The 23,401-nt window shown below is 40.1% G+C and overlaps 1 protein-coding gene across 4 annotated transcripts in view; it reads left to right on the forward strand.

The window, feature by feature from the left end:
* ELAVL4 (ELAV like RNA binding protein 4) overlaps nucleotides 1-23,401 on the forward strand; it is a 154,053-nt gene that overhangs the window by 8,486 nt on the left and 122,166 nt on the right. For 2 of the 4 annotated variants that reach the window (XM_042997090.1, XM_042997092.1), the window contains exon 1: nucleotides 8,184-8,372. The exons of the other annotated variants lie outside the window; for them this stretch is intronic. In XM_042997090.1, coding sequence (XP_042853024.1) covers nucleotides 8,292-8,372 — 81 coding nt within the window. In that variant the 5' untranslated portion in view covers nucleotides 8,184-8,291. Of the gene's footprint in view, nucleotides 1-8,183; nucleotides 8,373-23,401 lie in introns of those variants that run through there. 4 annotated transcript variants of the gene reach the window in all.

Below are 23,401 nucleotides of genomic sequence, written 5' to 3' on the forward strand. Positions count from 1 at the left end.
GATTCCCACCGAGGGAGTGGGAGCCCTTGCAGTTGGGAATCGCGCCGCGCGCCTTTGGTCGGAGGACTCCTGGAGACCCCTCCCTCGCCCATCTGGCAGCTCTGTTCCCGCTGGGCTCCGGGTCACTCCCCCGTTGGCCTCCCGAGACTCCCCTGGCCTCTGGGGAGACAACCGAAAGTTGGGTGGGCGCGCGCCTTCTCTCCCGCAACTGCGGACAGTGCCCTCGCGGAGAAGCCGCCGCCCTGCGCCACTCCCCTCTGCGCCTTTCGAGAGCTGTCCTCGGAGTGGTTTTGCTGAACTAGCTGGTGGCGCCAAAAAGTCCGGGCGGCTTCGAGCGAGCAAGGCCCCAGGGTGCTGGGCGAGCGGGCATGGATCCTCCGGGGGCCTGTCTCTCTGTGTGACTCCCGTTAATTGTTGAGAAGCTGCACTCTCCAATGGTTTCCCCCCATTACTGGCAGCTGTGGACCTGGGTTTGGGATATTTCTGGATGAGATTGAGAGGGCGCTTCTGTTGCACTAAGCACTGCTCTCGTTTAGCGGAGGAAAAAGAAGGCTCAGGTGTTGGCTAGGGGCTATCAGTGTTTTCTGATTGTTGTTTTCTCTTTGGGCTGGGGGTTGTCAAACGTTGGGGATTCAGTAAACACACGTCCTGAAGTCTTTAATTTACGGGAGACGAATTCGTTTCTAAAAGGAAGAGAACCTCCCCTCCCCCAACATATCTTAAGGGATTTAGGTAGACTACAGGGAAACCAAGGGTAAGGGCTTCTAGGAAACACCTCCAGGTTTGGGGAAAAGTGAGTCTTATTTATTGATTCCCAAGGTGTTAGCTGGTATCGTTCAACGGTGGTAATTCTCATAAAATCTTCCTCTTGGCGATTCAAATACTGCCTCCATAACGCAGTTTGGCAAGAGCCTTGTGGGATCCTGAAAGCCTATCTGTGCCCCTTACCTAACTGCTTTATTTTATTTTATTTTTTAAAATGTTTATTTAGTTTTTGAGAGAGAGAGAGAGAGAGAGAGAAGCCCAAGCAGGCTTAGCTCTGTCAGTGCAGAGCCTGGGGGGGGGGGGGGCTCTGTCCCCTGAACCTCAAGATCATGACTTCAGCCAAAATCAAGAGTCTCATCAAGATGCTCATTGGACTGAGCCACCCAGGCACCCCTAGCTGCTTTATTTTAGTAGTACCCCTTAAAGAGGCTGCCTCCCTTTCTGTCTTGCATTTGTGTCTAGTTTTTTATATTTTATAACACTTGCAAATTGACACTGAATAAGTTTTAACCTCAGTCATTTCAGAATAAGTTTGATGTTTTAAAGTTTTGAATGGAACTTCATTCATGAGGGAAGTAGTCTGTGTGAAGTGTTTTGTAAATGTGAGTGGGTAGAATTTTAAACTGAATAAAATTAGTGTAATGAAGAATCAAAAGGTTCAATCCAGATGTTTGCCTCCACAAATCCATAAAAAAAATGACAGTGCAGTGCTGCACACTGCCTTTCCTTGTGTTCCTTGGGTAAAGTGGGCTGTGGCACTGTGGTTGACTAAGAACAAGTGGATGGTTGGGTTCCTTCCATTCGTTTTCTAAACCACTAACCATTCTTTGGGACTGATGGAGTTGTGACCCACCCACCTATATAGAGGATTTTCCCCATCTCCCAACTACTTTAGAAATATGTGAGGGATTTACAAGCAGGTTTTCAGTTAAAGAATTTGCAAGTAATCCTCTTTAGTTATCATTAGTATTAGACCCTGAAGCCTTTGCTTGCTTGTTAAGATGAGGTACTTGGATGTGGTGAGGCTGTGATGTAGAGCTGGTGGCCTCACTAATTCCACTATGTAGTGTGTGTTTTGAATTAACAGAGAACACCTTAGCATTTGTGTAGAGGCAATATAGTTTAACATAAGGGATTCTAATTCAGATGTTCTTGGTTCAGGTCTCATCTCACCACTCAGTAGTTATCTGACCTTGCATAATTAATTTATTGGTCCTACCATCCCTCCCTTTTTATTCCCAGTAGATCAAAGGGGATAATACCAACCTTCAACAGGGAATTAAATAGAATACTATATAAGTACTGTGCCTGGCATTAGGCACTCAGCAAATACTCCTATTGTTCACTATCATTAAGCAATAGCTATTACCATCACTATTACTATATCTACTTAAAAATACCTACCTACCTATGGTTGGATAGAGAGGTTGACTGCAAAGGGCAGGAGGGAACTGCCTGGGGTGATTAAAATATCCTATATCTTGATTGGGGTGTTGATTAGAAGGGTGTATCCATTTGTCAAAACTCATCAAAACTGAACCCTTAAGATCTGTGCATTTGGTTGTATGTGCATTACATGTCAATAAAGTTAATTAAGAAAATTAATCTCCCAATATGTTAAGTATATATCTTTATGGAGGTGGTAGCTGACATACCAACCCAATTCTGCTTAATCTAGTGATTCATTTCCAGAGGCCTCTCTGCATATGAGCATATGTTCTTCATAAGTTTATGTTGGGTCATAGAAGGCACTCTCATTTTTCAGGTTGTTGCCAGGACTGATGGTCTATGAAGAAGAATGTGTGGCTTGTGCTGAGATGCTACTTAATTTGAAACTTACATATAGCATTAGTTTTTACTAAATAGCTTTTTAAAATCAGATTAAAATGTTTTATTTGATCCAGTAGTGCTTGTTTACATAATATATCCATCAAGTAGGCACAGTTCCTGAAAGGCCAGAGTCATTTTCTATCCCTTTTCTTGCTTTCAGTAAATTCTTTGTATTGTTCATACTTAAGTGAGATACCTAACATGTTTTTAGCACAGCACCAGGCATGTAGTAAATGCTAATATATGCTAGATGTTATTATTAAAACTGATAGATTCATATTCATCTTTTTTGGAGGTCAGAAATCAACATTATGTATATTTTAATGTCAATTCACTATAAAAATGTGAAAAACAGGTGTTTTCCTGAAGCCTCTCTCCTTGGCTAGAAGATGGTTGTCTTTTTATCTTAACATGGTCTTTTCTCTGTGTGTGTATGTGCCCTAATCACATTTTCTTATAAAAACACTACTCATATTTGAATTAGGGCTCACTCGTATGACTTCATTTTACCTTAACTACTACCTCTTTAAAGGCTTTATCTCCAAATAATCATATTCTGAGGTGATAGGTGTTTAGGACTTTAACATATTAATTCTGGGAGGTTATAGGTCAGCCCACAACACATGGTATCTAGTAAAAAGCTGTGTTGGTTCTTTCAAAATAGCTCAACAATAGAATATGAAACAAGTCAGATTTTGATTCTTGTTTTAGAACAGTTCAATTTTGATCTAAATGGTGTAGTTCCCTACTGCAGTGAGAAACCCAAACATACCATCACATACACACACACCTTTTACATGTAAGTCCAATTACAACTGAGGCAGAGTTAGGGTCATTGTCTAAGCTGAGTATTCCATGCATGGGTCCACTAAAAATCATGTCCTTCATTGATTGGGAAAGATAGCTATACAGCAGCTTCCTAATCTTTCTGCCTTTTTAGCACTTTGGATAACGGAGGTAGAAGGTTTGGCTCTCTGGAAAGAAACCACTTACTCCTCTGATACCTTTATACTTAGTGCTGTCTTTTGAGCTCTTGTTTGACTTTCCAGGTATCTGTCCAACAAAATAATTATACTAATACCTTTATACATATTTTGTACATATTCAAACCATGAATTTATGGACCCAAATTTACTGCACAAACAACCTTTGTTCCTTAAATCAAAGCCTAGAGATAGTTTACTCAGAGGTACCTAAATTGCCCACTTCATGGTTTATTCCCCTTACCAGTTTGAGGTTCATCTTGGCTCTTCATGTTCACACATCAGGATATGATATTTTATCTAAAGAAAAAAAAACTAAACTTATGTTGTGCAAAAATGGCTCTCAAATGCATTCTGTGTGTTACTATCAGTTTGTGCTAATTTGCACAGCCTCTGAACAAACTGGCAAAGTGGTTAGTGTTGATGTTGCAGCTGCTGCAGTGTTCCCAGTTGCTTTAAGAATTTTTACATTTTATTTGTATAATGATAGAGTTTACAGTTATCCACAGCATGTTAATTACAAACACTTATTATCTTTTATAGTACCAGCTTTATTCTTTATCTTACATTTCTTTTAATAGAAATGTTGCAGGTTTTATATTTAATTATAATGGGGATTAATCATCACTTATATCAGTTTTTACCTACAAGCAAAAACTTGGAACAAATCATAGTTGAGGTGAGGCTATTAGGTTTAAAATGCAATGCCAACAAAACTTTCTTTTTTTGACTTTAAAATTTTCCATTAAGAAAAAAATTGCTAATATCACTGAGCCTCATTTCACATGACTGATCGGATAATTAACTGACTCATCCATTCGGTGAATATTTGTTGAGTGTCCAGTATGGGCAAGGCTCAGTTGTAGGTGCTTGGGATAATGCAGTGAACAAAATTCAAATATCCCTGTCAATAAGGGTGCAAGGGGAGATAGACATTAAAAGTAGCCATAATAAGCAAGTACATTATATAGCATGTTAGAAGGTTATAAGTGCTCTGGGCTTGGAGGAAGTACAGTAGGATAAAGGAGATGAGGAGCTTGGGTGGGGGATTGCAATCTTGAATAGAGCAGGCCTTATTGAGAAGGTAATATCTGAACAAACTTGATGGCAGTAAAGAAGTTAGCCATATGTCTCCCTGGAGAATAAGCAGAGGGAACAGCTAGAGGAGAGGCCCTAAGGCAGGAGTGTACCTAGAAGGCTTCAAGGAACAGCAAGAAAGTCACTCTAGGCTAGAGAGGAGTGAACAAGAAGGAAAAAAAGATTATAAATTGGATTATAATGTTTGTATGCTGAATAAATTTTGTCATGGTTCATCATACACTGCTAAGTAGATAGATGTTTAACCTATATACTACGCACATTGTAGGGGCTCTGCAAATGCTTCCTGAATGTTTCTTTAACAAATGTATTGGTGCTTTTAAGAACTGGTTCTGAACCACAATAAAAAATGGAATCACTTCTAGAATTGTTGCTGATTCTGGCGCCAGCAAAAGTTAGAATTGGAGCTGGGAAAGGGGAAGGGCAGGAAACTAACATGGAGATGCTGATGTGCAGATGACTGAGTCTTGCCTTACTGTTGTCACACTGACCTCACTAGGGAATCAATTTTTCACTTTGACTTAAACATTTGGTACTGAAAAATTCCTTTTCAATTTGGTTTGTGTCCTCATGACTTAAATTTTTAAGCAGAAAGTAAAAATTCCAGTGTAGGGGATACTTTTGACTGGAAAGCTTGAGATGTGTCAACCTCAGGATTCCCACACCATAGCATTTTCTTGTTTACTTCTTATTGGATGAATCCCATAATTATCATATTTGTTTACTTTATTTACAGTTTATGAAGAATTTTTTTACATATTTGTCCCTCACAACAAATCTATGTGAAGGTGGAGAGCCATTATTACATTTTTGGACTGAGTGTCTTCCATTTGCTCTCTAGATCTATTCTCTACCCTTTTCCCCATCCTTTCTCTGGCTTTGGAGGCTGCCTTTCATAGATTGCATCAGTGAGGTCCATTGTCCTTTTGCTTTGGGAAGGATTCAGCCAGTGGTGTACTAGCAGGATATCTGAGGGCAGAAAGAAATTCAGTTCCAGTGCTAGGCTGTTGGTTAATAGTGGTGTGTGAAGGCCACAACCCCTACCATCCTACAACTGTAGCTTTCTCTCTGGATTTTCTAAGGTCTAAGGGATGGCAAAGGGTCTCCACTTCTGCCAGCCTGGGGTGCTTCATCTCCCTTGATGAATTCTCTTCATTAAACCCTGCCTAATTTTACGCTTTGAGTGTGCCCTCCATTTCCTGTCTGGGACCCTGACTGAGGCACAGCTTTAAAGATGACAATCTAGAGAAGTTGGGTGACTTGCCAATGAGAGAAATCTGGTAAATGATGGAATAGGGACTTGAATCCTATTTTTGTGACTCAGAGGCACAATTAATTTTAAATATACCACAGAGGAATATATTCCAGCTGGTGGATACTATTGAAAAGCCTTTCTACTTTGGTCTCCGATTAAAAGTATATTATATGGGATATTATTTATTGGTATTTCCTTAAATGTGGAAAGGCTTTTGTGTAAAGAATAGGGCTCTTTAGAAAGAAATATTATTCACTTTCTTGCCCCCAGACAAAATCCTTAACATATCATATCTTCATAAGAAAAGCATGGAGACAACATCAGGAAGCAATTAGACTGTTTGCTTTTGGTTATTCGGGGTGATGAAAAATAAGGACAATGTGAATAATCTGTGATTTTCCTTTTTCATCTCTCTACTGGTCTACCATGAGGTCCTCTTTACACATTGTCTTACCTTCCTGTCTCTTCCCCTCCAACTGTTCCCCAGCACCATACATTGTCTCTAAGTTGTAGATCTCAACTTAGAGATCATTTCCCTGTCCCCCACTCTCCACAGGATAAAGCCCAAGCTGTTGGTTTGTCATTCTCCATCTATCCTTACCTTTATATTTAACCTCATGCCCTTTCATTTTCTCCAATTCAAATCCTCCACTTGCTACAATATTAAATTATTTGCAGTTGACCAAACATGCTTCATATTTGCTTTTGCTTATTTGCATTTGTTGTTCTCTCTGCCTACAAAATCAACTACCCTTGCCCTGAGCCCCAGTATCTGTCAGGAGAACCACTTACCCATCAGAGTTCTGTTGGAAATCATCACATGAAATGTTGTGGCCCCTGCAGGCAGAATTACCACACTTGAGGAAAGAAGCCAAACTTCTTGAGGACAGAAATGGATTAAAAAAATTTTTTTAATGTTTATTTTTCAAAGAGAGAGAGAGAGAGAAAGCACAAACTGGGGAGGGGCAGAGAGAGAGGGAGACACAGAGCTCGACACGGGCTTGAACCCACAAACTGTGAGATCATGACCTGAACTGAAGTCAGACGCTTAACTGACTGAGCCACCCAGGCACCCCAAGGACAGAAATGGATTTTATTCATCACTCTATCTCCTGAGTTCTGGGGCCCTCTACTTAGTGGACCCTCTACTGAGTTCTGGGACCCTCTACTTAGTGGACAATCAACAAATATTTATTGAGCAAATGACTTAGTATAAGGCCCTTCAACCAAAACCTTTATAAGAAAAGTTTTGAAGTTGTTTTTACTGATTTGAATTAAAATGTCAGAAAGATGAGGTGAGGGTGGTAGCAAGGAAAAGATAAAAAGCAAAAATTCGGGGTTGTCATCAACTAGAGTTTCTAATTAGGGAGTCCATGCCATGGAGTCATGTTTTTGCTGCTAGAAGCCTGAGTAGGACTCTGTACAACTCTGGCCTCTTACTCAATGTATAGACACCTGTGGTTGACCTGTATTAGCTTGCTCTGCTGCTATTATAGAAGGGATTTTTCTTTTATTTTTTCCCCCTGAAGATGAGTTGGCCATCTTTTCCCTACATCTCTGATATTAAAGATCTTTTAGTTCTCACAGCATGAATTTCTCAACAAAGGGTCATCTGGGAAGCAGCAGTTTTGAGGATCTTACTCAGGTCATTGGAGCTAGTGTTCCTGAAAGTGCCTGGTGCATAACTGTAATAATAGAAGTCAGATCCCAAGTTTGTATTACAAGTGAGTGTTTTGTACTACAAACTCCCTGTCCACTCATACTATCACTTGTTGAGGGGAAAATGATACTAACTGTAATACTATACTGTAATTTGAAGTCAAATTACTATGTTGTTTGGAGACATAGGGCAGAAGAAAAAATTTTAGTATACATGGGACACTCTTACTGTGTGTTGAAATAGTATTTCTCTCTCCTCTGAAGATGTGATCTATTCTTCTCAGGTGTATATTATGCAAGGTTATAATATTTTTATACTAAAATAATTTCAAAATACAAGTGGTATCAAACATTTTTACCAAATTAAAGTAAGTTTGAATTATTTTTTCTGATTTTTGAAATGGGAGAATCACACTCTACAAGGGAGAAGTGACCGAAGTAAACAAAAATTCAGTGATCTGTCCTCTAGTTACAAAATGTTGTCATATGGCATCACAATGGACCTGCTTTTCTGCTTTTCTAGATAAGTTCTAGATCAGTTTTTTGCTTATCTGCCTTTCTAGATAAGTTCTGTTCAGTGGGACATTCTCTGATTCATAAGACAGAAGAGACGTAATAAAGTTGCCAAACGAAATTGGGATAACCTGTACTGTAAAGACTGTCATAATGGTCTTTTTTTTTTCCTATGGAAAATTGGACATATGTGGGATGGAGTGATATTCAGCATGGATGAGGACAGGATAGGACCTATAAGAAGAAAAAGCAAACCACAAAAAATTAAGGTGAGAAATGTTTGTGAGTAGCAGTGTTATTATTACCTTATGTTTGTAGAAAATTCTGTCACTTTTCTCTTACATTTTCTGCATAAAAAGAGTAGTATAATGGCTCTGGGGTGGCTCAGTTAGTTGAGCATCTGACTCTTGATTTCAGCTCAGGTTATGATCTCTTGGTTCATGAGATGGAGCCCCTCATTGGGTTCTACACTGACAGAGTGGAGCCTGCGTGGGATTCCCTCTCTCCTTCTCCCTCTGCCCCTCCCCTGTGTGTGCACGTGCACACACACACACACACACACACACTCTCTCTCTCTCTCTCTCTCTCTCTCTCTCTCTCAAATAAACTTTAAAAAAGAGTGGTATAAAAGGAGCATTAAAACTGAAGAACAAAAGTAAAAATGGAACTCTGAACCAATGGTAAGACTTCTGAGATAATTTCTTTATTATAAGTGTTCTTGTTCTTGTGTTCATTATCCTAGTTTATGGCATCATCATTTACCCAGTGAACCTGAGCAGAAAAATGCTAAGGAGTTACTGTAGATGCATCCTTCTACTTTACTATCTACATTTAGTTACAGTCTCTGAGGCCAGATAGTCAATTTGATTTTTTTAATTAGTTGAGTGCTTAGTATGTACCTTATTAGTATGATATAGATAAAAATTACTGCACTTGTGGAACTTACATTTTCTTAGGCATCATATATTTCTGATTTAAAGATAATATTTCTGAAATGGAAACCCATTTTTACAATCAATGTTTGAAAAGAAAACAACTAAACTAAAACTTAGTGAGTTGTGGTGTGGTTATCATGACCTGTACATGGACGAACTTAGTGAAGCTCACAGTAGGTATCTGTTCAATCATCACCTCAGTTGCATTATTTGCATTTGGGAGTCCCATATGCAATTGAATTATAACTTAAATTTGTATCCCTGATTGTCATGTAAGTTAAAAAATAGCCAAAAAGCACATAAAAAATGTTTAACATTATTAGTCATTAGTGAAATACAGATCAAAACCATGATGAGATACCACTTCACATCCACTAGCATGGCCATAATAAAAATAAAAATTAATAATAATAATAATGTGTTGGTGAAGAGGGGGAGAAATTAGAACCCTCATATATTACCAGTGGGATTATAAAGTGATGCAACAACTGTGGAAAAGTTTGTCGGTTCATCAAAATGTTAAATATAGAATTACCATATGACCTCCACAGTTCCACTCCTACATGGGTACCCATAAGAATTGAAAACAGTTATTCAGGTACATGTACACACATGTTTATAGTGCACTCTTCATGATAGCCATCAGGTGGAAACAGTCAAATGTCCATCAACGGATGGCTGGATAAACATTATGGTATATACATATAATGAAATATTCTTCAGCTATGAGAAGGAATGAAGTTCTGGTACAGGCTACCACATGGATGAACCTCCAAAATACACTGAAAGAAGTGAAAGAAGCCAGATAAAAAAGGTGACACATGATTGTGCTTATATGAAATATCCAGAATAGAAAAGTCCAAAGAATTTGAAGGGAGATTGGTGGTTGCCAGGGACTAGTTATGGGAGTGGGAATGGAGAGAAACTGCTAAATGAGCAAAGGGGTTTTACTCTGGAGTGATTGAAATGTTTTAGAACTAGATAGAACTAGAGAGAACAACATTGTGAATGTACTAAATGCCACTGATTGTTCTCTTTAAAATGGTTAATTTCATAATATGTAAATTTTGCCTTGATAAATTATTTTTAAAAATATTATACTATGATGCAAAATTCAAATAAAGGTTATTCTGTGCCCTCAAGTTTGTCTATCATATACTACCAGTGCAGTTAAAAACAGAATAAATGGTCAAATCTCTTTATATAGATCTTAGAATTCAGAGTTCAGAGAGATTGGTATGACTTTTTCATGTGTCATCAAGGATGGTTATACAGGCACTTGACATCTAAAGTCAAAAGCTTGACTTCCAGTAGAAGCTTTATTACACGTAATCAGGTATAACTGGGGTATCCATGTTCCTTTTGCCCTCATCAGCTCAGAGTACATCAGTATGCCCCACTCAGGACTCATGAGTGGTATTGCCCTTTGCAGCTAAGTCATGAGTAAGCACTGATGGCAGAGTTGCAATTTGCCTGGGCCAGGTGGATCCAGAGCAATGACCAAGGACTTTGTGAAGCAGTCTCCTGCTATTACCATGTTGAGGAGAACCTCGGCAGGCAGTAGCTGAGGATATGCTAGACTGGGTCCTCTTCTAACTGTGACACTACTACCAGCATGACCCCATTTGTAGCAGCAGTATTCCCACTGTCATCTGCCAAGTCTCAGACAGCCCTCAGAACCCAGTGGCACTGTGAGCTCATGTTTCCATGCCCTCACAGGCCCAGAACTCTGGTCATGCCACACCTACTCTGTCTTTTGGAGTCTGGCTGGACAAAGCTGTCTGCTTACTTCTTAAGGGACAGATACCCTGAGTGCCTTGTAATACTCAAGCATGATTTATATTCCTCATTCAAGGTAATCTTTCTTTTTTTCTCTTGTTGGAGAAAAATTTAAATAAACACGTTTCAAATCCAGCAGAGCATCTCCATACATTAAAAAGTATCAAAACTTTGAATAACCAAATACAGAAGAAACCCCAATATTCCTTGATGCCTTCTGAGATTGTAATATCACTCCTAACATATCAAAGAGGCCAAGTTCACCAGCATGGATTGTGAAAAACAGAGTGCCTGTGATGCCCTGCTTAGCTGTCAATGACCACAAATGATTGACAAGATCTTTGCATAATAGCTTCTGTTTATTCATAAAATTATATACAAATTAAGTTTTCAAAGTTTGAATCTTAGCCAGGCTTTAATAGTTGCTATTTTCTTTGATATTGTTTTTAATCTTAATATCATTAAGTAGATTATGTACTCTCCAGGTAAACTACAGAGACCATGGGCCCTCTTTCTCCCTTTTATTTTACTCAGGCCAATTTACACATTTATGTTTCCTGCCTAGCCCCTACGGTGTTCTGAGTTTATAATTCCCAAAAAAGACTGAAATACTTTAATAGTACATACTAAGTTTCTGGGCACTGTTTTAAGTGTTTTATCTGTACTGACTAATGGAAGATCACAACCCTATTAGGTACTGTGGCCACCATGGAGGTCTGCTATTCAGACCTCCCTTCAAGAGACAACTCACTTTATCTGCAAGGAGCACAGATAACAGCCTCCAATTGCAGTGCCTTAAGGGCATGCTTTTTCTGGACAGTCCCAGCCAATGACTGAGAATGGTGGAAATACCAGAGCCTGACCATTTCTGCCCAATGTGGGACTCCTCTTATTGAAAATCTTTGTCCCAGAGCTCCCCTTTGGGTTGGCCAAGCCTTTGTCTGATCTTTACTGTGGTGTGAGGCTCTCTCTCTCCAATTCTACTTCCTCTCCCTGTATTCTCACAATAAATTGATAAATCTCTTGCATCCCTGACCCTATCTCAGTGTCTCCTTCTGGGAGGACACAACTAATACAGGTAGGTACTATTATTATCCTTAGTTTACAGATAAGGAAGACAAGGCATAGAGAGGTGGCTCAAGGTCTCATAGCTAAATTGGTTTCAGTGCCTTTAATCATGTTCTTAAACCATTAGGGTATGTTACCTCTCCATTCCTAAGTTCTTATCCAATTGGGGCGCCTGAGTGGCTTAGTCGGTTGAGCAACTGACTTTGACTCATGTCATGATCTCACGGTTCGTAGGTTCGAGCCCTGCGTTGGGCTATGTGCTGACAGCTCAGAGCTTGGAGCCTGCTTCGGATTTTGTGTCTCCCTCTCTCTCTGTTCTTCCCCTGCTCATTCTCTGTCTCTCTCTGTCTCTCAAAAATAAATAAACATTAAAAAATTTTTTAAGTTCTTATCCAATTAAGTATCCTTTGTATGGCAGAAACTCTGCTGGGTTCTAGAAATAAAGAAATGAATTATATAGCCCCTTATCTCTCTCAAGAAACCCATAATATAGTGGAGAAAACAAGGAAAATAAGCAGATGGTTTCAATCTTTGCTCTCAGTGCAATGATGAGATGAATGCAGGGGGCCTGAGAGTCTAAAGGGAAGGAATCTAATTTGTGTCATTTCTCACTTCCTCTACCCCTGGTATGGACATCCCCTTCCTCTTCTTATCCCCCTGCCCCATGCCATCTGGGATGCCTGTCATGTTCTCTGACCCCCCTAAAACTGAGTTGGGCATGATTGTTCTATATTCTTTCAGGAACCATCTGTCTTACCATACCACAACCACCTTAGTTGATGTTTACTGCTTGTCTCCTGCTTGTCCATGTGCCCAGTGCCTAGTGGCGTGCCTAGCTACAAAAGTGTTTGTTGAATCAATGAATGAGGAGAATCATTTGTTTGCTCGCCTGTTAACTCCCAAACCTAGAACCTTTCAAGCTGTGAATAGAAAAGAGATGTTAGAAGAGAATGCACAGGACGGGAATGGTAAGGAGGCAAATGAATTATACCTTTCTCTTGAGAGAATCTCACTTTTTTTCTCACTGTCATCAGCAGGCCTGAATTCAGGGATGTTTTTGTCTTCTTTAAAACTTGGGTTCACACATGGACAAATGCTTTCTATCTTGTTTATGATACAGATATGGTAAGCTGATATTTTTATCCATCCATCCATCCATCCATCCATCCATGCATTTGTTTATTAAGACTGTAAACACATATCTATGGAGTGTCCCTTGTGTGTTAGGCATAGTGCTAGGTACTGGTAATAGTGGTGAATGAGAAGCACAGTCTCTCACCTCAAGGAGTTTTCATTCTAGCAGGGCAATTGGGTTCTAAACAAATACAACCGGAATGTCCCCTAGACTCCTCCAGTTCATAGATCTTAGATGAGGTCATTTTAAATCTTTGGGGTGCCTGGGTGGCTCAGTCGGTTAAGCGGCCGACTTTGGCTCAGGTCATGATCTCGCGGTCCGTGAGTTCGAGCCCCGCGTCGGGCTCTGTGCTGACAGCTCAGAGCCTGGAGCCTGTTTCAGATTCTGTGTCTCCCTCTCTCTGACCCTCCCCCGTTCATGCTCTGTCTCTCTGTCTCAAAAATAAATAAACATTAAAAAAAATTAAATCTTTGTCACTGAGTCCAGTATGTCTGTATTCTTCCATGTACCAGATGGCATGCTATCAGTTCTGTCCCTCTCTTATGTCTATGGGCATACTCAAAGGCTATTTTTTTCCTACAAATGAAATAATGCCTATCATTGATATGTGCTTTATAGTTGAATAAACCTTTCACAAATTGAATATTTTTATCATTATTACAAATATAATCATATAATATGTCCTCCTCCTACTTACGTTTCTACTTTTCTTCTTTGATGCCTCCTTTTACCATATATCCTGGCCATTGTATGCTGTTCTGTTTGTTGCTATAAAGCTGCCTTTCCACTGTGCTACCACCACTATTGGAAACACCTACATGTGACCTGCTTGTTTTTCAGCTTCCTCTGTGGCCCCTGTCTCTAGATTTCTGTTCCTTTATCAGCATCTGGAATGATCTAGTACTAAGACTTGCTGCATTCATCTCATCAGCTGACCACTGCTCTCCCCACAAGACCTCTTGGAGCATCTGCTCTTTCTCCTGCCAGTTTGAGTTTGTTGCCATTTTTCATACTCCAGATCTCAGATGCTCCCCTCTCTCCAGTCACTGGTCAAGCATTTTCCTTCCTTTCTTTCTTTCTTTCTTTCTTTCTTTCTTTCTTTCTTTCTTTCTTATTTTTTAATTTGCATCCAAGTTAGTTATCATATAGTGCAATGATGATTTCAGGAGTACATTCCAGTGATTCATCCCCTATGTATAACACCCAGTGCTCATCCCAGCAAGTGTCTTCCTTAATGCCCCTTACCCATTTAGCCCATCCTCCCACCCACAACCCCTCTAGCAGCCCTCAGTTTGTTCTCTATATTTAAGAGTCTCATACGTTTTGTCCCCCTCCCAGTTTTTATTTTTGCTTCCCTTCCCTTATCTGTTTTGATTTTAAATTCTACATATGAGTGAAGTCATAATGACATTTGTCTTTCTCTGACTAACTAATTTTGCTTAGCATAATACCCTCTAGTTCCATCCACGTTGTTGCAAATGGCAAGATTTCATTCTTTTTGATTGCTGAGTAATACTCCATTGTATATGTATACCACATCTTCTTTATCCGTTCATCTGTCAATGGACATTTGGGCTCTTTCCATACTTTGGCTATTGTCAATAGCACAAGCATTTTCCTCTTTTTTAACATTTATTTATTTTTGAGACAGAGACAGAGCATGAACGGGGGAGGGTCAGAGAGAGAGAGGGAGACACAGAATCTGAAATAGGCTCCAGGCTCTGAGGTGTCAGCACAGAGCCCGATGCGGGGCTTGAACTCAAGAACCGCAAGATCATGACCTGAGCCAAAGTCAGATGCTTAACCGACTGAGCCACCCAGGTGCCCCAAGCATTTTCCTCTTTTTATGTCTACCTGCTTTTGTAGGGATCCCATGATATTGTGACATGGGCTCCTAGTGACAAGAGTTATTTCATTATCACACATCTTCTCTTGCACTGTTAAATGTGGCTTTCAGTTAGAACCTCCCACTGTACCTGGAACCACTGATCCCATCGAGGTTTTAGGCCTACTGTACCAGCCTGTTTCCTCCTTTATGGTGGTTTTTTCCCCCACAGGATTTCTGTTTTTCTTCTGTTCAACCTGGAAGGTTTAAACCAAGGATGCATAGGGTGCATAAAGGAGATGAGAGATCCAGTGGAAGGAACGGCTCTATGCAAAGCCCCAGAGACCAGGAACAGCATGGGTGTGTGATAGAGCTAGGTATGCTGAGAAAATGCAAGCATCGCAATGTAGCCAGTGCATTGTAGCATGGAAGGGCTTAGATGGCAAGAGGTAATCCTGGGAAGCTTAATTGTGTCAGAACAAGAAGGGCCTCTCCTGGATTCTGAGAACAGAAAAAAATAATCTGGAAATGAAACAGGTTGAGTTTTCTCAAATGCAGGTGTTTTATTGGTAGCTAATTTTTCCCTGACTCTCAAAAGCTGAAACACAAGCTGCTGACATTTTGTATGCATTATGCATGCCTTGCATTTCTTCTTGGTCCTTCTCTCCATCTTTTTTACTACCTAATGGGACTGGTCTAGACAATGTCTAGACTTATTGTCTGTTTTCTGAATCTGTTGATTGTCATGAGCTGGTAGTTGCTTCAAGCTTCCAGAATCCAGTTATTAACCCTTCCAAGTTTTGGATATGCTAGGACTCTCAGATGAGTATTTTTTTTTAAGATTCTATTTTATCTTTAAGTAATCTCTACACCCAATATGGAGCTTGAACTTACAACCCTAAGATAAAGAATCGCATGCTCTACTGACTAAGCCAGCCAGGCACCTCTCAGATGAGTCTTTTTTGCCCCCCTGCAAGCAATTACTCTTGTCCAAACCAACCAGATTTGAATAGTCACCATGTGGATATCTTGAAGAAACAATCACCATGACAACCCTACGACAAAATCATATTCCTACAGCAATGGAAGACTGTGCTCCCACAGGAAACTCCCATCCTGTGCATCCGTCATGGTCCCTCCCATGTGAAGCCTTGCCAGTCCATGTTTCTCTCGCTTTCCTTTGAACTCTGGAATCTGACTGCTTATTCCATTCATTTGACAGTTACTAATACTTCTTAAATTTCAGTCTTTTTGTGTATTTCAGTCTTGAATCCCCAACTGATTGTGAGTTCCTTGAAGGCAGAGAACATGGAGTTAAATGCTTTGAATCCTCCTCAGGAGCCATTTTTATGGCTGGTGCAGATAGGAAGTATTTGGTATATATTTGCTAAATGAAACAATTGGGCCACAGGGGAATGAACTGCAGGAAAGATTGAATTGCTTGGAGAACCCAGAGGTGGTTCAGAAGAGCAGCCAGGCAGCATGAGCCTGCGCTCTGGAGTTATCAGACTTGGAGTTACAGCCCTATGAGGCTGCTCACAGGCTGTGTGACTTAGGGAGGTGGATTAGTTTATCTGAGCTCCTCCCCGCTTCGTTTTTTTCCCTCTTCTTTTTAAAACAAAGTTGATGATAGAAACTTCACAGGTTTGTTTAAGGATTAAATGAGATAATATATCAGCAAATTAAATCACTGCTGTTATGGTTATTCTTCATAGAAATAGCTCTTTGTGTTGGAAAAATCAGAAGGACAGGGAAAGGTTAGGACAGATTATTTGTTGTAGAAAAGACCGGAAGAAAGTTACTTATTTATCTTGGATTAAGTAGAAGATCCTTTTTTTTGGGCTTGAGTGCTGCTCTAGAGTTGTACTGTCTAATTTGAATTTTGGCCTCATTTTCTGCTAGCTATACAACATTGGGGAAGTCAACTTAAACTCTCTGGACCACAATTTTGTCATCTGTAAAATGGGGATAGTAATATTTACTGCATAAAGTTACTGTGAGAAAGAAATGAAACAACCCCTGTAAGATGCTTATTAGCATAGTGCTAGGCACATAGTAAGGCTTCTGATAGGTTGTTTTATTTATTGTTACTTGTATCAGTTGCCTATTACTATATAATTAACCACTCTAAAATTTAGTGGTTTAAAACAGTGAGTGTTTATAATTGCATATGGGTATACAGATCAGCTGGACAGTTCTTTTGATGTCAGTTGTGCTCATTCATACATTTGCAGTCAGGTCTAGGGCAGGAAGGTAGCTCTGTGATCTTGGCTGGGCTCTCTCACATGTGTAGGGTCAGTGGGCTACAGGCTGTTCCAGGATGGTCTTCCCAGGGCTCACTGGGATGTTTTCCATAGTCTTTCTTTCTCTGGAAGGACAGTCAGGGCTTGTTCACATGACAGGTAGGCATGAATCCAAGAAAGAATGAAAGTAAGCAAGAACTGACACACTGGGATTTCTACTGCATCCTGTTGGCCAAAGCACATCACAAGACCAGCCCAGATACAGGCATGGGGAAAAAAGATTACATCTCTTGATAGTAAGATCTACAAAGTCACATTGCAAAGGGCATGGATACAAGGAGGGGTGAAGATGTGGCTAGTTTCACAGTATGTCTTTATGTAGAGACATTGATACTCCAGCCTAAATCTTCTTGAATTTTGTTCTTCTTAGTGCTTGTTAACCAGTGTTTCATAGTTGTCACATGACTGCCTCAAACTCATCTTGTCCAGATGTGTAACCAGATGTGTTATCATTTTAAAATCTAATTAGGCTGATACTTCCCAGAGTGAAAATACTATGAAAATACAAATACATACAGTAATATTTTGGCCTTTCTGTGACTTTTATGTATGACTTTTAACTCCTTAAAGTTTTAGAGACACTGCAAATGGCTTTCTGTAATTAACATTCTTAGGAAAAATATCTCCTGGATAAAGGCATTTCCTATTTGGCCTTAATCTTGGGTTGGAAGGTAGGGTCCTGGATGTACACTGGGTAGTTTTTATTTAGGGTTTTAGTGGTGCTACTAAATATAGCATGTCCCATTTTTCCTTTTCCCTCAAACTGTCTCATTGATGTAACATAAAACCAAATAGAACAGTGTCGAACAGCTTGAAAGAGTGAATATCATGTGTTGAAAAGGAATATCACAGTATCACCTGATAAAAATAGCTATACCCACAGCAAGCAGAGATTGGTGCACTCTAGAAGAGTGCATGCTTTTTAAAGGTTTGATTCACTTTTTACCCCCAAGAAATTGATAGGTGTTTGCAAAAGCTGTACCAGGTAAGGGTTTGCTGGATGGGGAAAAAATAACCTTTAAACTTGGTGGTCAAGTATAGTTCTTAAAAATAAGCAGAAGAAATGTGGTTAAAAGGTCCTTAACTTTTCCACGTTACCACTCAAATTATGTTCATATTTCTGAGGATTGAGGCAGAGGTTTGACAAAGTCAAGATTAAGAAGTCTGAAGAGAAGGGGATCATATTATTTATTTATTCTACAGGTCTTAAGCAAGAGACCACATTATTTATTCAATAGCATTAATCAAGGAAACACTTTATCATGGGTATTAGAGGATACAGAGGTGAAACAGACAAACCCTCAAGGAATTTACTACCATGTAGGGAAGACATATTTATGCATATGAGTACACATATAATATTACCATGCCAAAAGGGACAGATATTGTCAGAAAGGTATCAAGTGATATAGAATTTGTATGTTCTGTGAGTACCAACTGCATCCAGGCACTGTGGTAGGTGCTGGGGACACAGCTTACATTCTAGCAGGACAGGCATATAAATAACAAGCTAATAAACTATTAAATAAAATAATACAGGTTAGGGGGGAGAGACCTAGGGGTGTTGTTTTAGGTGGTCAGGATTATGGAGAGATGAGGGTGGGAAATGGAGGTCTTCCCCCCACCCCCTTTTTTTAAAAGTAGGCTCCATGCCCAGTGCAGAGCCCAATGTGGGGCTTGAGCTTATGACCTAGTGATCAAGACCTGAGCTGAGCTCAAGAGTTGGATGCCTAACTGGCTGAGCCACCCAGGTGACCCTGAAGGTGTTTCTGAGATAAAAAAGTAGACATGACTAGACATAGAATAAGAAATGTATTTGGGGAAGAGCATTCTAGTTGGACTGGTTTTGGGGTGGATGAGATGGGGTAATCAGGTTCAGGGGAGTTGGTGAACCTCCATCTTTTATTTTGAAAAGGCTTTTAAGGGGGAGCAGTTAAGACTAACCTGGAACCAATGGCTGGAGGTTTTAGGGGTTAAAGTCTATGCTGTCTAGTAGTAGGTAGTAGAAGGAGTTCTGGCACTATGTTAGAACAGCATGGTTAACTGCCTGTGAACTCTGCAGGGACACAAGGATGGTGTCTTTTTCATCAAAATATACCTGTTGCCTATCCCAGAATCTAATACATAGTAAGTGATCAAGAGTTGAGTTTTGAATTCCGTTTCTGAACATCACACACGTGGTTGTATGAAACCCATGGATCTTCTTGCAAGTATTCAGTTGAGATGGCTATGGATTTACATGGAAGTCTACAGATAAGTTTTCCCAAAAAGGATGGCCTATTCTGTTTTGGCTCCCCTGGATGAAATGAATTAAAAGTAATCCCTTTTTCATTTCACAGACATTTTCCCTTCTAGGATCAGAGATTGGTTTTGCTGTCCATAGAGCTGTACCTGATTTAAACAGTGTATAATAATTTAATTTCTATTTATTTTGCTTATTCACAAACATTTATGTATTTCAGAAGGAATAATTTACCCAGGATTTCACAGACAATAATCACCGAGGCCTTGTGGCTCTAAGTCCATGCTCTTTCTACTACATCCTACAGTCTCATATGAAACAGATTTCATTTCATGCAAGTTCTGTTTATGTACCTCTGTGCCATATTTCAATTTCTTTAACAGCAGCATCATTTTACCAGCTAAGAAGACTGCCTGCTCTGGATGGCAACCTAATCACTGTGCTAAGGAAGATACCTCACTCTCTGTCCCCTGTTTAATGAAACCCTCTTGGATCTCTCTGGCCCCCATTATTCTCTCTTGTCTCTGGTTTCAGTAACATTTATACCCTGCCCTCACACCTTCTCATGCTTAGCTTGTTTTCCTACTGTTTCTTCTGGTTGAACCTTATCTCCCTAGATGGGTTGTCTGTTCTAACCCCAGAGCTCAATGTTTATTTATTTTTGGGAGAGAGAGAGCACAAACGAGCAGGGGAGGGGCAGAGAGAGAGGAGGACAGAGGATCCCAATAGGCTCCGCGCTGACAGCAGAGAGCCTGATGTGGGGCTCAAACTCACGAACTGTGGAGTTCATGACCTGAGCCGAAGTCGGATGCTTGACTGACTGAGCCACCCAGCATCCTCCAAAGAGCTATTTTTTAAAAGCAGAAACTCCATTTATGTTTTGTGTGACACTAGACATGGATGCTTATGAACTACTTATTTGATTCAGAACCATCCATTAGTGAAAGGAAAGTTGTAGTGAATTTCTCCAGGGCATAAGTCATATTGTCCACTTCATTTATATTCCTAGCCACAAGTATTGAGCCCAGAGTAGGTGCTCAATAAATATGTTTTAGATATGTCAGCTTGGTTCCCCTGTACCCTTGTTCCTGGCATCTCTGTTTAGTAGTATTCTTCTTAGTGATGTTCTTCACCATCCTTCAGGAAGGGTCTGGGGTTTATTTATCTGTGCAATAATGGTAATAAGAATAACAGCTTGGTTTTTAGTTATTCCTATGTGCTGGGCATTACACTAAGTACTTTACATGAATTACATTATTAAACCATTACAACCACCCCCTCAACCCAGGTAGTCTTCAGAGCCCAACCTCCTAACCTTGGTACTATATTTCCTTTGTAGCCCCTCTCTACACTCAGTAACTCACAGGGGATCAGTCATCAGGAATTTCTGGAGAAGGCCGATTGAAGGCATTGCCTAACCAGTTTAAACATTTCTAAGTCCTTTTTATTTTAGTGTCAGGGCTGTTATTAATATTTTCTATGAAATTCTGTAGTTTCTTTTTCCTCTTAGCTGAATTTGGTATAAGTACAGAATTATTACAGGGAATAGCTAGCCTAAGCTGGAATTGGTGTATCTGCCGCCCCTGGCTTTGCCAAGCAACAAGATTCCTTGTTTTCTGAAGCTATCTTGGCATTGTTAATGTGGTTGGACATAGAAGTATATCTGTGATATAAATAATGGTCACTAGGATGGAGAGGATAGCAGTTTGGGAATGGTATTTCTAGTTCTGGGGAGTGCAAAAGAACTGCATTGGTCAGAGAGGATTGAACACTGCATTTATTTTCCTGAGTCTTCATTGAGATTTCTACTCATTTAGCACTATTGAAGACTGGTTCCTGGTGGAGGGTGGTGTGGGAGGATTGTGGGCTCTTCTATGGGCTCTTCTTCCCTATCATTTTCATTTTCTTCTTAACTAACCCGTGTTTTCATTTGATAGCAAGAATATAGAATATGAAACTTCCACAGCTGAATGGTGAGATTTCTTAGGGGCAGAGAAAGTTGTATAATCATTTTAGAACTCAATGTTTTCCTCTGTAAATACCATGTACTCCAAAGAATTGTTGGTAGAATAAATGAGATCCAAATTCCTAACCTTGGCCTGCAACATCCAGTATTGTATGATTTCAGCCTGCCTCTCACAACCTTCTCAGATCACCACTCCAGCCTCACTGACCCTCTTGTCTTGTTCCAGGATGCCCAACTGGCTCCTGCCTCAGTGCCTTCCTGCTCTACCCACACCTCTAGACCCTCAAGCAGCTGGCTGGTTACCTCCTTCGCTTGACCCAGGCCTCTGCTCAAATTACCTCTCCTCAGAGAGCCTTCCTATTCGTAGTCCAGAAGAACTTTCCTTCCTTCCCTGTTTTGTCTATCTCCCTTATCCAGCATTATTTCCCCTATACTGCTCACTGCTATCTTAACCTATTTTATTTTTTATTACTTGTTTGTTCTCCCTTCACTTGAATGGAAGCTCCATGAGGGCAGGGTATTTGTCTGTCTTGTTTCCTTATCTCCTCAGCCCCTCCAGTGGTGCCTGGCACATGGTAAGTATTCAAAAAGTATTTCCTGTCAGGGATAAATATGCCTGATACTATCCATTCCTCGTGGCATGGATAGACTTCTTAATTTCAACTTTGTAGAAACTTTTTTACTGGGTAATGCATTTTCTATTTTTGCTAACGTAACCAATAAAAGTTTATTGAACAATTTGATTAAAGAGAGTCAGGGTCAAGTTGAGGTCCACTATGGATACAGCTTCCTAAGGATTAGGTGACTAGGAATTGTTAGGTTCAGGGTTATCACTGGCAGATGATTTTTAGAGAGGCAGCTGAGGTAGGTTGGAAAGAACTGGATCCGGGTATATGAAGAGAACACCAAAGAGTTTTGTCTGAACATGATGGGGCTGGAACCAAACTGGACAGGCAAAGATTTCTAAAGGCCTTATACTTACTGATGGTGTGACTTTGTTCAAGTCCTTTGACCTTCTCTGCAGTTCAGATTTCTTGTCTGTAAAATGAGTCTCATAACTGGAGAAGGAAGATGAGGGAGGGACTGCTTACCCCAAAAGGGTTGTTGTAAAACTGTTGAGGGAATGTATGTGGTAATCGTTTATATCAAGTGGCACTCACATAAATTGACATAAATGCATGTAAAGTGCTTGGCACCCAGTAAGTACTCAACAAATGGCACCTATTATTTGTATTAAAATTATTAAAACACTTGGAAATTATTTGAAACACTTGTAATGATTTGGATGTCTTAATGATTAGCTTTTTTTGAATTTCAACAAACTTTAAACAAACTGTTGGATTGTCTCCTACTCCCGGTTTGCATTTAGTGAGCATGAGAGGGCCCTTGAGCATAGCAAGAATGTGGACTTTGGAATCAGAAATGAGTGCAAATCCTGAAATGAATGAATAAATGAATAGGCAAATGGACTAGTGTCCAAGCCTAATCTTACTTAGCCCAGGCAAATTTCAGTTTCCTTTCCCCCTCAAATTGCTGTCCATCGTGTGAAGGGAGCACTGTGGGCAAAGTACCAGAATAAAGAGAAATAAACTGTAGCCTAGATAATTCACAGATGCCTTTTGTACCACTGCATGAATGTGAACCACCCTATATTTCTTCCCTCACAGACACTGGGGCATGCTTGTCCACACAGCCCTACTGGTTCTTCCTACTGTTTTATGAGACAGATGCCAAGACTCACTGAGTATCAGCCACTCACTGTCACCATCACTGGTGGATGACAAGAGTCCTGGAAAAAAAGTCATCTTTTCCTTTAACTTACCAAGGCAGGGTACATAGATCCTCCTCTTCCTGGTAATAGGATTCCAACTTAACTTTGAAGGTCCCTCAAATCTGTGGTCTTTGCAACTTCCGGGAATAACATGAGTAATAATCTTGACACAAAGATTGATTACTTACTAATGTCAGACATTGTACTCAATCCTTTATCTGATTCCTTCCACAACTTAGAAGGTATGGGTACTATTGTCTCATTTTTTTCAGGT

The sequence above is a fragment of the Panthera tigris genome, chromosome C1 (assembly GCF_018350195.1).
Source record: "Panthera tigris isolate Pti1 chromosome C1, P.tigris_Pti1_mat1.1, whole genome shotgun sequence".
In the NCBI taxonomy this organism is placed as follows: domain Eukaryota; kingdom Metazoa; phylum Chordata; class Mammalia; order Carnivora; family Felidae; genus Panthera; species Panthera tigris.